General features: G+C 47.5%; 1 protein-coding gene across 1 annotated transcript in view; it reads right to left on the bottom strand.

Annotated features, from left to right (window-relative positions):
• The window catches only part of ttc28 (tetratricopeptide repeat domain 28), a 74781-nt gene that overhangs the window by 5947 nt on the left and 54681 nt on the right, over nt 1-14153 (bottom strand). Inside the window, exons 9-26 of the mRNA XM_041059207.1 lie at nt 9976-10172; nt 9745-9898; nt 9472-9643; nt 9187-9355; nt 8920-9080; nt 8329-8817; nt 7194-7386; nt 6974-7054; nt 6632-6884; nt 5315-5424; nt 4519-4648; nt 4014-4241; nt 3370-3544; nt 1843-1983; nt 1465-1609; nt 1197-1376; nt 496-1052; nt 167-414 (exon numbers count right to left, since the gene is read on the bottom strand). Of these exons, the coding sequence (XP_040915141.1) occupies nt 167-414; nt 496-1052; nt 1197-1376; nt 1465-1609; nt 1843-1983; nt 3370-3544; nt 4014-4241; nt 4519-4648; nt 5315-5424; nt 6632-6884; nt 6974-7054; nt 7194-7386; nt 8329-8817; nt 8920-9080; nt 9187-9355; nt 9472-9643; nt 9745-9898; nt 9976-10172 (3783 nt within the window). The remainder of the gene's footprint in view (nt 1-166; nt 415-495; nt 1053-1196; nt 1377-1464; nt 1610-1842; nt 1984-3369; nt 3545-4013; nt 4242-4518; nt 4649-5314; nt 5425-6631; nt 6885-6973; nt 7055-7193; nt 7387-8328; nt 8818-8919; nt 9081-9186; nt 9356-9471; nt 9644-9744; nt 9899-9975; nt 10173-14153) is intronic.

The raw sequence follows: 14153 nt of genomic DNA, 5'->3' as shown, positions 1-14153 counted from the left end.
CATCCACTTGACTTTCTGCGCTGGTTTGAGGCACAGATGAAACATCCACCACAGGTGTCTGCACTCACAAGGGTGTAATTTCAGCTGCCACCGGGGGACACGTTAACCTCACGTTAACATCCTACTTTTGTCCTTTTGACCTTTCTGTCCGGGGCTGTTTGCTCACCTGCCCAGTTGGAGGGGTGTGAGAAGTGCTTGCTGCTCTGCAGCGTCTTCATGGCCTCGGTCAGAGCTGCACTGGCTTTGGTCCCGTTGAGCAGGGCCGTGTAGAAGGTGTGTGTGAACAGTTTGGAGGCGGCTATCGGTACAGGCCACAGAGAGACGCACACGCACTGGACACCCGCAGCCAAGAAGGCTCGGGTCAGGCCCACCACCCCGTCCGCTGTCACCCTGCTGCTGGACTCCGGGTACAACCTGAGGGGACCAGGAATCAGAACTCAGGTGATCTCTCAAACCAAACAGGCTTTGTAAAATGGTGAATGTGTAAAGTTTTACCTCAGAACCACCAATTTGACGGTCAGGCACAGGCCCAGTATGTCCGCAGCAGTGAGGAGGAAGTCTTGAAGCGCTGGACTGTCACACACACTCTCCACTTCGCACACACTGTCTCCATCCTCGCTTGTTTCATCTGGGCTGCTGTGGCTCTTTGAAAACAAACCTTTGACCTTTCCATCCTGATCCACAGTCTCGCCTGAGGTCGATGCCCCGCACGGTGACTTCTCCTTGGGTCGACTTCCCGCCCCCTCCACTCCGGCGTGCTCTTGGCTGGGGGCGAGGACCAAAGCGGTGAGCTTCCAAGATATGTGAGTGGCAAAGTGAACGCACTCTGCCTGACTCAGAGCTGCGAGCACACGCTCCTTCGTGGCATTCGCTCCGGTAAGGGGGTGACACCCAAGCTGCTCCCCCAGCCAAAGAGCTTCATCTTGGGCTGAAGGTAAGGGCCCCCACAACCAGCGGTCCATCACACTGGGGGGCAGGCGAGGAGCTCCAACCACTGCGGCGACTGAACCTCCATCTGTGCAGAGTAAGGGACCGCCACGGCGAGGATGAGGCTGTGGGTTGAAGACGGATTCAGGTCAGATATTTGTTACATGTAACAGAGATTTTCTTTAGTTTAAAAAACAAATATAACACAAATACAAGATATACAAGAGTATTTTCTTTAAATATGAAATGAATATAAATGATTTACCAACCTTGATTGTTGCTCCCAGACTGGCTAAGGAAGGTACAGAAATGAGACTGAACCTTTCATACAGGTACTCATTAGAGGAGCTGCCTTTGAGCAAGGCGAATGGGATCAGGTACAATTCTCCCTCCAACACTAGCACCAGCTGTCTGTGTCTGCCCACGGGTCCACTACTGTGCATCAGGCCCTGGAGAGAGAAGAGGACAAAGGTTATGTTTAAAAAAAAGCACAAAAAATAATAAATAAAATTTCCCAGCACACGTTTCTGTTCATACCCCTTCCATTGGTGCTATGAGTAAGTCGTAAAGGGCCCGCAGAGGAGGTTTGCTGATGTTACTCGGCCGGCAGGGAGGAGAGGATAAGCTGTCTTTCACTGGAGAAACTGTGGCACTGTACAGGCTGGTCATGCTCTGACAGCTTCTGTTGAAGCCATCGACACACACACGACAGATACAGATTCATAAACCAAAGCTGTAGACAAATTCTGATCTGATGACGATGAGAAAATCAAGTTATGGGTTTAATTAAGTGATTAAATGCACTAAACTTCATGACAATCCATCGGAATGTTGTTGAGAGATTCAACTAAACACCACAGATATTTCAGTCTGAACCAAACTGGAACTGACTGGATTCTGAACTGAAAGTCAGACCTGTTGAAGAGGTTGTTCCTGGACACCATGCGGAGGTAGCCTGTGGGGTCGGTGGCTGAGGTGAGTTTGTTGTTCAGCTCCTCGAACTGTTGCTCTAACAGATCTCCGGCTTCGCTCTCGGTCTCACTGCTGGAGCAAACTCTGTGCAGCAGACGATGGAACATGCTGCATTATCACAGCATTCAGTGATAAGACTTAACACTGTACACACTTTATTAACACCTACCTACAGTTTGCTAACACGAGCCAGCGTGAGCTACAGGTCATACCAGACCAAGAAAGAGTGTAGTTACAAAAACACTGAGGGTACTGAATTAAGCACAGGCACATTTTATTGTTATGTATTTAACTCTTCCTCTATAATGTGCTATTTCACTCCAGATGTTTCATTAACTTCCTTTAAATGCTTCTGGAAACATTTTAATTTGAGGATAAAACAGGAGGCAGAAACCAGGTGCGAGCTACAGCAGGAAATGATGTTTCTCAGGAGATAATACGTAACGTTTAATACTGGAGTTTATTGCCGGCCCAGTGTTTACTGTGTGACACCTTACCAAGAGAATAATGAGTCTGTCCACAGAAAAGAAAAAAACAGGCAGCAGTTAATTACAGGACTCTTACGTCCTGGACTGATGGCTCTCAGAATTTGCCATTAGCAAACATCATTACTTTTAATGGAATCCTTTGGCTGCACTTTTCACACTCAGGGAGATTTGATCTGTGGTAAAAACAGCAGTTTCTGCTGCCTGGGTACATGTTAGAGGGCAGTAAAAGTCTACGGGTGGGTTGGAAAGCATTTTAATGATGCGTATGTGCAAATACATTTCATGCTGTGGATGAGCAGGATTCATAATCAGCACACAGAAATGGAGGGAGGCTCCAGGCTCGCCACAGCTTTAACACACACACACAGACACACAGACACACAGACACACACACGCTCAGACACACACACACACGCTCAGACACACACACACACGCGACAGACGCTATGAATCGCTGCTGGCTACAGTAACTCCACTGCTGTGGTTTTCACGGAAAGTTGAGACGCAGTTTGTGTGGGGGAACATTTGCTGACACAACACATGGTGGTGATTTACAAAGTCGTCCAGTTGCACCAACCAAGGCCTGAAGTTGTGGGCAGGATAACGGAGGACGGGGAAATGTGGCAGGAGAGAGCAGGAGAAAAAGAAGACAGAAGACACACAGCATGCGGCTCCTCAGTCTTGCTTTTCTCATCTTCCTCCCTTTGTGTTTTAATGACTGAAGATGTACAACGATAAGACTCAGAGTCTGCTGCCTCTCCGTGAGGCGGAGAGCTGAAGTCAGTGTGCTAACATGCTCACGACGACAACGCTCGTCATTAGGTTTGTAGTTTTCAGACGTTTGGTCATTAAGTGTTGGACAAACTGAAACGTAGATCTCTTGTAGATGTAGATGTTGAGATATTTCACTGGGGTTGGAGAAAGTTTCTCCTCTGTCATCTAACAAAGTTGGCTGTATCACTTAAAAAAAAAAAAGCCCTACCTGCTGTAATGGTTGTCCACCCCCAGAGCCTCTCTGGCGTTGCAGATGTACTGGTCTAGAGACAGAGGACTTCCACCTGCTCCTCCTCCGCCCTGTGGGCTCCCACCTCCATCCTGGAGCTCAGACACCTCCGCTCCGGCCTCTCCAAGATACACCTCGTTAAACTTCACAATACCTGTCGTAGCATTTTAGGACATGAGTGAACATGAGTGAGGTGGTGCATGCTGCACTGCAAGTGTGTTCATTTGTCTGCATGTGTGTGCAAAGCTCAGAGACACTAGGTTTTTTTTCTTTACTCCAAAATTACTGGGAAAACTGGGACAAGGATTCACTTTAAAGGTGCTCTTAAAGGCCAGGCACAAAGCCCAAGCAGGAAGCGGATGTTGGAGACTGCAGTGTTTTTTTTTTACGAGCCCCAATGCAGAAACGTTTGAGGAAATAAACCAGTGATGGGGCCGCAAATATAAAGTTGGCCTCTGAGGAAACGTCATGTGGTCATTAAAGTCACAAAGTGATTAGAATCCAGAGCTTTGTTCCCTTAAATGTTCTCAAATGTGATAACATGTAGAAAACATGGCTGCAGGGGGTCAGGTACATTTTCCTAATGACCTAAAACTGTGCGGAGTGTTTACGCGTGTGTGTACCTGTTCCTGGAGAAATCAGCCAGCTGTACAGAAAGCCACCTGCCAGAGAGTAGTAGAGCACCATGGCCCTCTGACCGTTGACCGTCTCCAGGATGTGCTCTACAGTAACCGGGACGTAAGGGTCAGCGTTCGCCGCTTGCTGACTTCCTTTCTGGCGTTCGACCAGGAGATCGGCAAAGGCACGCGTACGCCCGCGCTCTGCTATGGCCAGCGCCTCATCGTGGCGGCCTGAGCGGAAACAGAAGATAAATTAGGAATCGTGAGTGAGTGAGGAAGTTGGAGCGGGAGATCTGGGAGAACAGGGGGTCTAAATTAGCAGCATTAACAAACAAACGCACCCAGACATCAGGTGATAATGTGTGCACTGCTAACACACACACACACACACACACACACACAGAGGTGAAAATGAGAGAGAAAAGGTGAGAACACCTTACGAACGAAGCGAGGCACAGCGATTCACACCACGCAATAACAGAACAAGAGGAGAGGCGAGTTGATTCACCTAGGCTGACGAGGACTCTCTGGAGAGCCTGGTACGAGCTGGTTTGCAGATCAAACAGAGAGAGCTTGTAATCCGTACTGTGCTGCGTCTCATGACGAATCATCTCAAACAACACAGACGCTCTGTACAACTGAAACACACAGCAAGCAAACATACATCACACTGAGATTCATGTTCTTCTGAAGAGCTGCACACACACACACACAAACTTGGGTTGAGATCTGAGGACTGTGAATATAATTCATTAGTGCATCTACAGCTGTTGTGTTTCTGTTTTCAGGATTTTATTTTCATTCGTCTCCTGCTTGTATGTGTAAAACACTTTATTTAAAAGCAGAGGGAGCTGATTTCAATTTTCAATCACTTCAAACCCGAACGAGAGTGCTGTTACAACACGAAACCACCGGGGGGCACCACAATTACACAACAATCTGAAGAACAGTGTCTCTTTTTCCTCTGTCAAACTCAGACACTGGTAACAGTTAAACAGAGACAGTGATGACTGGTAATCACAGTCCACACCCACTACTTCTTTTGTAGCTCTGTTATGTAAGTACTAGCAACCAGAGAGTGGTTCCTGTCCAGGACCCATCAGGGATGAGGAGTGTGGTTCTGTGGAGAACGCAGCTGGTACCATTCTAAAAATGGGACTAACATCCAAAAACGTCCCTACGGCAATAAATCTCTGATCCTGTCTTTACTTTCGACCTGTACAGCAGGTTATGAAGCAAGCACAAGTTACGCTACGCTGGCTATATGCAGCTGTGAGCTTACACACACACACACACACACACACCTGGTGCTGTGCCTCTTCCAGGTTTCCGCTGGCCCACAGAGACAGACCCAGGCGATGGCGTAGCTTAGCTTCATCTTCTCTGCGACCTAACTGCTCTGCCAGACGCAGACCTGAGGAGAGGAGGGAGAGACAGAGCAGGGGAGATCAGACGCAAGAGAATCTGAAAATCAGCCCTTTGAAAAGTCCCGGCACTTTGACGCTCAACTGTTGCTGCACAGAGGCGAGCTCGCGCTGAGCCCGGGGCGCTCACATTTTCCATTCTTTTTCCTCTCACTGTTCCTTTTGTCTGTCTTCGCCCCCGTCTTCTTATTCTGCCGATTCAAATTTAAAGTTCTCGTGTTGTCTCTGCTCTTCAGTTTGTCTCAGACACGTTTTTATCTCCCCTGCTATGAAGGAGCAGACAGCCGTGGCAGGTTGTGTTTAGTTCTCATTAAGCTCTCAGACTGAGCAGAATCTCATCAGTCATCACGTTTAGGTTCACACTTCTCTGCCTGTTCGTCTCTGTCTGGCCCTGTGATGTTCGCTGTCTGTGGTTCATTCCAGTGTTTGGGGAGGTTAATTGGAGGCAAACTTCAGCTCTGTCCTCACATCGACCCTGAGCCGAATTCCTCGTTGCCTTTTCAGTTAATGATCAATTAAAATCCACAGAATCTGTGAGTTAAGTGACAAACCGCGGCCGTGTCTTACAGGCCCGGCGAAGCCTGAGGGAGTTCATAAATGAACCCAAGCACTCATTTGAAATATCCATTACAATTAGGTTGTATTTTAATTTATCTCAGTCGTAGCACGAGTGCGTGCGTGTTGAAGTGTGCTTATTAGGAAAGAGATTCAAATGGGATTATTTTCAACAAGGATGCAGTTTCACGACTACAGCGAGATGAGAGACTTGTGTGTGTGTGTGTGTTTCAAAGATAAACGTAGTCAGAAAAGAAGTTAAATCAAACAGGATTATTGACAACAAGCTGAAGGAAACCACACTCCAGGGTAAACTCCCGAGCACTGAACTTGTATTAGCCCATGTCAGACTCATGAAAACCTTTCATGCTTCTTCGAGATTTCAGAACTCACAATGTCCACAGGTCCAAACAACTCTGACTCTGAATAAGACGCCCACACATAGATCAAAGTCTGTGCTAAGCCTCCATAAATGGAGTGTGTGTGACTGCAGGGGAAGGTGAAGCTGCATCTGAGGTGGATGTTGAGCTCACAACTGTCGCACGAAGACCAGGTTCAACTATTATCATTTCACGATCACAGGAAATACATGACAACGCTGATCACATTAATACCTGCGCACCTCACCAGACAGATTCTCACCTTCCTGCAGGTACATCACAGCCTGTGCATAGTTTTGCAGAGCATGGTGTATCCTTCCCAGGCTCCCGTAGGCCAGAGTTTTAGCCGTCAGATCGTTGGTCTGCGCCGCCACACTCAGGTGCTGCTCCTGGAAGACCACGGCCCGCTCGTAGTTTCCTAGAGCTTCGTAAGTCAGTCCCAAGTTGCCGTAGGCTCGACCCTGGCTCCTCACACATCTGGTCTGCTCTGCTATGTCCAAAGCCCTTTGGTGCCACTACAGCAGGAGAGCTCGGTTACTGAAAGGGTTAGTCTGACATGTGTGTGTTAAATATGAAGCTGCAGATAGGCAGGCTGGATACAAACCTGTAGCGCTGTCTCGTTGTCTGCCATCAGCTGATAGACGCCTCCAAGAGCATCGCTTGCCTCTGCTTCCAGGGATTTATCCTGACAGTTAAAGCAGGATTAACTACATATATCTGTGCATAATGTGCTTTTCATAAAGAAGATAATTTGTCATTTTCAACAGAGCGAAAAAGGAGAAATCTAGAGCTAAAACGAGAACCTTTTGCAGGTGAATCCTTACCCCTGCTGTGCGCGCAATGTTTAGCTGGTGCTCAAGGCAAGAGAGGGCCTGCTCGTAGTTGCCGAGCTGGCTGTGCAAGGTGCCCAGCTCCCCATAAGCCTGAGCCTTGCCCCCTCCTTCCCCACCCAGCTCATGGGCTACCACCAGCCGCTTCTCAAAGCACACCAGCGCTTGCTGGAGATTCCCCATAGACCTGCAGAGGGAGAGGGAAGAGAAAAAGAGGAAGGCAGGAGAGAAAACACCGGGGCTTAATCATCAGTTTATGTTTGCATTTGGTTTGTTCTTGCAAGCGCATCCGTATTCCTCTGTTCTGAGAGAGAGAGAGAGAGAGAGAGAGAGAGAGCCGCGAGGGCAATTTAAGAGAGCAAATAAGGAAGCAAACTGGTTACAGGACATTTGATTTGATGCCGTGAAAAACAGTTCTGCATCCTCTGAGAGAAAGAAGAAACATCGACAAGTCGGTGACTCTACTCTCCTCATTACCATCTCATTCACACTCCACAGAGCAGAAACAGACTTCAACCGACGGATCACGGAAACCCATCATTAAACCTTGTTCTTTTGTCAGTGAACATTACTCGTATAGTTTCAGATGAGAGGAGGATAATGTGGAGATACACTCCCTGAAAAGTACCAGGGGAACTTCCCCTTCTCCCGTCACCACAGCTGTTACTTCTTATTATTACACTCGTAGCTTGAATCGTGATTATTTTCATCATTGCGACGACTGTGATTTAAAATGTGTAAAGTGTACGCTCGAGGCAAGAAAAAGCTCATTTAGGAGTCTTGCATGAATGCTGCCCCGTGCTGGACAGGCACAGCCAAACTAATGGGAAAACACAGAACATAAACACATGTTTACATGACATACATGTTAACGCAGAGGTAAACAAAACGTCTGGAGCACTGAGGGGCTGAGGAGCAGAGAAAACCTGTGGACACCGGAGGACTGATGGTGGCCTTGCTGCCGTGAACTGACGGGACTGTCATCAGTGTGAAAACTAACTAAAGCCTTTTAGTTTGAACCACGTTTGAACTGTGGTTTTTCTCTGGATGCAGTTCTATTTGAACAGACAGAGATGGGAGTGGCACTGATCCTCCTGGTCTGAGTGTACTAAAGCTTTGCTTTGCCTACCTGTGTGCATTGCCGAGTCCCCTGTAGGCCTTCTCCTGGTCCTGGACATGGTTGAGACTCTGAGCCATGGTCAGGTACTTCTCGTAGTACTGAATAGCCTCCTCGTAGTCTCCCAGAGCGTCGTAGCAGTCGGCCAGGTTCCCGTAGGCCCTGCCTCTGTCCAGCATGCTCTCAGTTCCACTCAGCTGCTGCAGCATGGCCAGCTGCTGCTCAAAATAGCCTATTGCTTCCTCAAACACCCCCATGTTCATTTTGGTGATGCCCATGTTTCCGTGGACCTGAGCCTCCAGACGAGTATCCCTGAGCCCCTGAGCCAGGCCCAGCTGGGTCTCGTAACACTGGAAGGTTGTAGCGTAGTCTCCCAGGGCCATGTGCACGGCTGCCAGGTGGCCGAGGGCGCGGCACTCCCCCTGCTGATCACCTAGATCCTTTCGGACGGTCAGTTCCTGGCTATGGAAGGACAAGGCTGTATCCAGCTGGCGCAGCAGCCTGAAGCGGGAGGTGCGGGTGAGGAGAGAGGAGGAGACGTCAGAGAAACAGACTCACAGAAAATCAGAGAAGATCACACAGCTGGAAATCTTTGTGTTTCACCTGTGCACCGATCCAAGTGCTGAGTAGGCGTCAGCCTCCATCTTCTGATCACTGACTTTCTGAGCCAGGGTTAACTGCTGCTGGTAGAACCTCACAGCTGCCGGCAGATCACCCCGACACACGCACACATCGCCAAGGTTCCCGAAGGCCCTGAAAACTGCCTGATGACAAACATAACCACACACACACACACACCGATGAACAACCACTTCCTGTACAAAGGACAGGTTTTAACAGTTTACTGTACAGTGATCTGTAGCAGGTGACCTGTGTGTTATCCAAGGCTTGTGCTAGAGAGAGCAGGTATCTCTGACACTCCTCTGCTTTGTTATACTCCCCCAGTGCTTTGTGGGCCAGGCCGAGGTTACAGTAGGCTTTAGCCTGGGCCAGTTTGTCCTGGAGGTCCTTCGCCAAAGCCAGGTCCTGCTCGTAATACCTGGATGAAAGATGCAAAGTCAAACTCCAAACCTCCATGATTTCTATAAGTTTAAATGGTTCATGGCAATGGGAACAAGTGAGTTTGTGTTTTGTGAGATGCATTTTGCGTCCGACCTGACAGCGTCTCGGTACTGTCCGAGGCAGTAGTGAGCGTAGCCGAGGTTGTGGCAGACTTTGCCTTCTCCCTCCAGATCCTGCAAGCCTGGGGCCAGGGCCAGGTACTGCTGGTAGTACGGCAGGGCCTGAGCGTATTCACCTCTCCAGCTGTGGAAGTTTCCCAAGTTTGCTGGAAAAAGAAAAAAAAAATGAAAGAGTACATTCCATTTTTCAATCAAGCTAAGTTCCTGTGCCTCTGTACTCAGGGCAGCTCCCTCTTGTCGAGCTTACCTAGTGCTCTCGCTTCGCTTTGAGTGTCTCGAAGCTCTCGTGAGATGGTCAGGTGGTGAAGGTAGTGCTGGAGAGCTCGGTCGTGAGCTCCCAGCGCCTGGTACGCCACCGCCAGGTTACCGTGCGTGGAGGCCTGCGACGGGCGATCGCTCACCTGAAACACAAAGACGTTTCACAATTCTGTTTTCCACAAGTGTCTAAATGTTTCCTGTGAAGAGTGAGGGTGTTCACCTCCAGTGAGATCTGTAGTTCCTGTCGGTGGTACCGCACAGCTTGGTCATAGATGCCGAGCGCATGATAGGCGTTGCCCATGTTACCGTAGGCCCTCCCCTGGGCAGCGTAATCACCCAGCTCCTGGGCGAAGGACAGGTGGGCTTTGTGGAGCTTCAGTGCCGTTTCATACTCCCCCTTCATCTGGTGTATGATGCCTGAGATGCAAAGTGAGAGGAGGGAAGTCAAAGCAACACATACAGGGAGAGTGAAGAAGACTGTAAACTCTCAACAGGATTCAGAGAGATATGAATATGCAACATGCAAAGCAAACATTTGTATATGTGTGTGTGTGTGTGAATATAAATGCACACACGGTTTGGTTTTCAGAAACCTGAAGAAGATACGAGTGTGGAGCAGTAAATAATTAAACAGCTACAGAGGAAAATTCAACAAATCTGATAATGTCTGCTGCTATGGATCTACAAACTTCAGCTCCGCATACGCAGAGATCCAGAGGGGATCACACAGACGTCCTCTGTCTCTCTGTCCAGGGAACAGAAACTGGAAAACTCGGGTCCCAGTGGCCTTACAAACTTTCTGTGTGATGACGTGTCTTCCCTGCTGTCAACAACCCAGTTTTTAGGGCCAAAGCAGACAAAAGTTAGAAGAAGCACTGCAGTTCACACACAAAACCCGAAAACACACACACACAAGTTCTAATCTGCGTGTTTGACTGTGACCTTCGTCTTCCCTCGTACTGTTATTGTGTTTACCTGCACGTTAATAACTTGATTATAACCAGATTGAGGCAAAACTGTGATTATTGCAACTCTCATGTAAACATCTTAACTGGGTTATCTCTTTTCAGTCTGACTCCCCCTCAGTGTGTTCTGAACCTTAGTAATGTTGGGGGGCAATTTATTGATCCCTGAAAACATCTATGTTCAACTTCAGACACTCACTTTCTAACTGCACTGAAATAACTCTTCCTGCTCATCATCTGGGAAATCTTGATTTCTCAGATTGGTGAACATATATATATATATATATATATATATATATATATATATATATATATATATATATATATATATATATATATATATCAAATGTGTCTTTATTTCTGCAGCAAAGACACCGAGGACAGATGAGAGAGGGGTTACGAGAGGGGAAACAGGGATACGGGGGTGTCGAGACACCAGATGGAGGAGGTTACATGTGGCTTTCATGTCAAACTGTGTGGAGAGAGAGAGAGAGAGAGAGAGAGAGAGAGAGAGAGAGAGAGAGAGAGAGAGAGAGAGAGAGAGAGGACTACGCTCTGATTCCCTGACTGTAAACAGTGAGAGTAAACCCTGAGGTTTCTAAGGTTGGTTTAACTTGCAAACTGCACTTTACATTCCCTCGTTTGTGTTATTAGCGACAGAAAAATGCAGAATGCCGCCGCCCACCCTCTCTCCTCTCTCCCTCTCTCCTCTCTCCTTTCACCCTCTCTCCTCTCTCCTCTCTCCTTTCACCCTCTCTCCTCTCTCCCTCTAGTCAGGTGCATAAAACTCAGTCGGTGTGAAATCGTCTGGTCTCGTTCCTGCAGGCACATTTACCAACATGCTGACGTAGGCGCACAGCTGATCAAATGTTTGCATATGAATGAGTCAAACAGAAGAACTGGTACTACTTCCCAGAAAAAACACACAAACTCACCACACCACACAAACTTCGGCCGTTTGTTCCGTTCACACTTGCAAGAATTCAATACTTCATCACAGAAACAGGTGTAAAGCATCGCCAGCTGTGATGTCTCATCATCATCACCATCAAACCTCAGACGGATAATCGACGACGATGATTTAGTTTGAAGCACTGAAAATTCACAGAGCTCTTCACAATAAAGGCACAAATTAAAAGCATAAGCACAGATGTTGGATGTAAAAGATCAAAAGCCAAGTGAAGAAAAGAATAATAGCACTGGGTGAACAGAACTAATGAATTAAAATGAGGTTTACAACTGCATCTTTAATCAGCTTAATTATAGATGAACATGGACTGTAAAAAATGTCATTCACGCTCTGTGAAGCTGCCTGACAACCTAAAAGAATAATGACGCATATTTTATTCCGTCTGTCTTTATTCTTTGTTTCCATTTCAGAATAAAAACCTCTGGAAAATGTCTGTGTACGAACGACTTAAGGTGTGCATGAGGGTTGAGTCGATAGCAGGAGTATAACTGATAGAAAATATTAAAGTGTATGTTTAGAGACATTGGAAACACACTGTGTTTTTGGACTGACACAAGTCGTGTCTCCAACAATACGTGAGAAGCAGAGTTACGTGAGGAAGAGGAGGAGGCTGCTGATAAGGAAAGGGAGACCTCGTTCATCGGGGTCTCGCGCTAAGAGGATTACAGCGAAGCCTGCAGAGTTGGCTGGAATAGCTGGTTACTGTTACACCCCTCCTCCTACGCACTGCTAACACAGGTGTGAGCATGAGCACACACACACACACACACACACAAAATCTCCATTAAGGCAAATCCCACACTCCTCCGAGGTGTAAGGGTGCCAGCTATCTGTAGATGTTCTGCAGCACTGTGGGACTCCCCAACATGGAGGGGACACAGTGTGAAGAGAGCCGAGCTGCGAGGATTAGAGGTGTAGAAAATTAGCTGAGATCCGGTGACAGGGTATTCGGCTGAAACAGCACGGAGAGATTAGAGGAGGAGAGCGGTGATCTCCAGTCCCCCTTTCTCCACAGTGGCCTGGAAAAGGCTCTGAATCAGGTGTGGCCAAACCAGCGGCTCAGGAGCCGCACCGTCTGTCGTTATGTGGCTCTATAGTCTGATTCTGTTTTCATCTAAAGCTACAGGTATAAACATTTCATAACAAAACCACAGAGCTCTACCACCTGACTGCAGTTTCCATCAGCTCGATGGAGCTTTTTAGCGTCTTTCAGCTCATTGTTTTGGTTTTCTTGGCCTGCAGCTTTACTGAGTTTGAAGACTGGCATTACTTCAGCGTCATGGCACTGGCAGAGGAGTGTGAAGCTCAGCACGAACGGGCTGACGGGCACATGCTATTTTTAAAAACACGTCAGACTTTGCTGTTGAGTTTCTGATCTGCAGAGGTTTCCCAGAGGTCCTGAGCTCTGCAGACACAAGCTGAACACTGTGAAACATTAGTCAGAAAAGCCCCAGTGGTCCAGCGGTTAGGATGCATACCACGTAACTGCAACGCCCACCACTCGATCCCAGCCAGGGACCTTTGGTCACATGTCATGCTATTCATCCTATCAACCGTCCAATAAAATATATAATATAAAATAATGACAAATTAAAAAGGAGAACTGGTTGTTCTAAATGTTTGCCAAGCTTTCAGAAATGAAAACGCTTGCATCATGTTAGCTAATGTGGAACATCACATTTCCTAATAAGTTTTACAAAAGAGGCAAATTTGTAAAAAGAAAAGAAAACAAAGCCTCACTGCTTTCTCCTGATAATGACACGATGTTCGAAAGTCCCATTAAAAGATGAGGCAGCATCTGAAATCCAGACTGAGCTGTGTGAGGATAAAGGCCTGAAATGTCTGTTGAGAAACAGGAAATCTAAGCATCGATCTGCCCTTTACCAAATGTGAAGTCCGGGCGAGTTGCTCTGAGTGACCACATCTGAAAACAAGCCCGACTTCAAAATGCCGCAAGTCCCACTGAGACGAAAATCACTAAATGCAAGGTAAGAAGAATACGTACGAAACCGGTGCGCTGTCATTATATGCTTCTGGAATTTGGTGTAAGATGAGATGTAATTAAGCTTAAATCACTAAGGAGTTGGGCAACAGAAGACAATGTCCTAGATGGGATATTTCTGGACCTGCAGAGTGAATTATGTTTGAAGTTTCATAGTCTGATACTGGGTCTGGCTATTATACAGGAGAGGAGGGGAGAGGGGAGGATGGAGGGGGGAAGGGAAAGGAAGAGGAAACAAGAGAAGAAGGTAGGAGATTAAACAAGGAAGATGAGAGAACAGGAGGAAACAAGGGTGGAGAAGAAGAAGAGGACACTATGAAGAAGAGGGGAGGAGAAGAAAGGAGAGGAGGGGACGAGAGGAGAGGAGAATGACGGGTTGTCGACTCAGCATTCAGAGTCAGAGACACGTAATCATCCATAAATGATGATGTAAATCATTGATCTGAAGCTCGTCTGTCAGG

This window comes from Toxotes jaculatrix, chromosome 16, assembly GCF_017976425.1.
Source record: "Toxotes jaculatrix isolate fToxJac2 chromosome 16, fToxJac2.pri, whole genome shotgun sequence".
NCBI classification, from domain to species: domain Eukaryota; kingdom Metazoa; phylum Chordata; class Actinopteri; family Toxotidae; genus Toxotes; species Toxotes jaculatrix.
The sequence above is the reverse complement of the archived record's forward strand: the minus strand, read 5'-3'. Positions and strand labels throughout refer to the sequence as shown.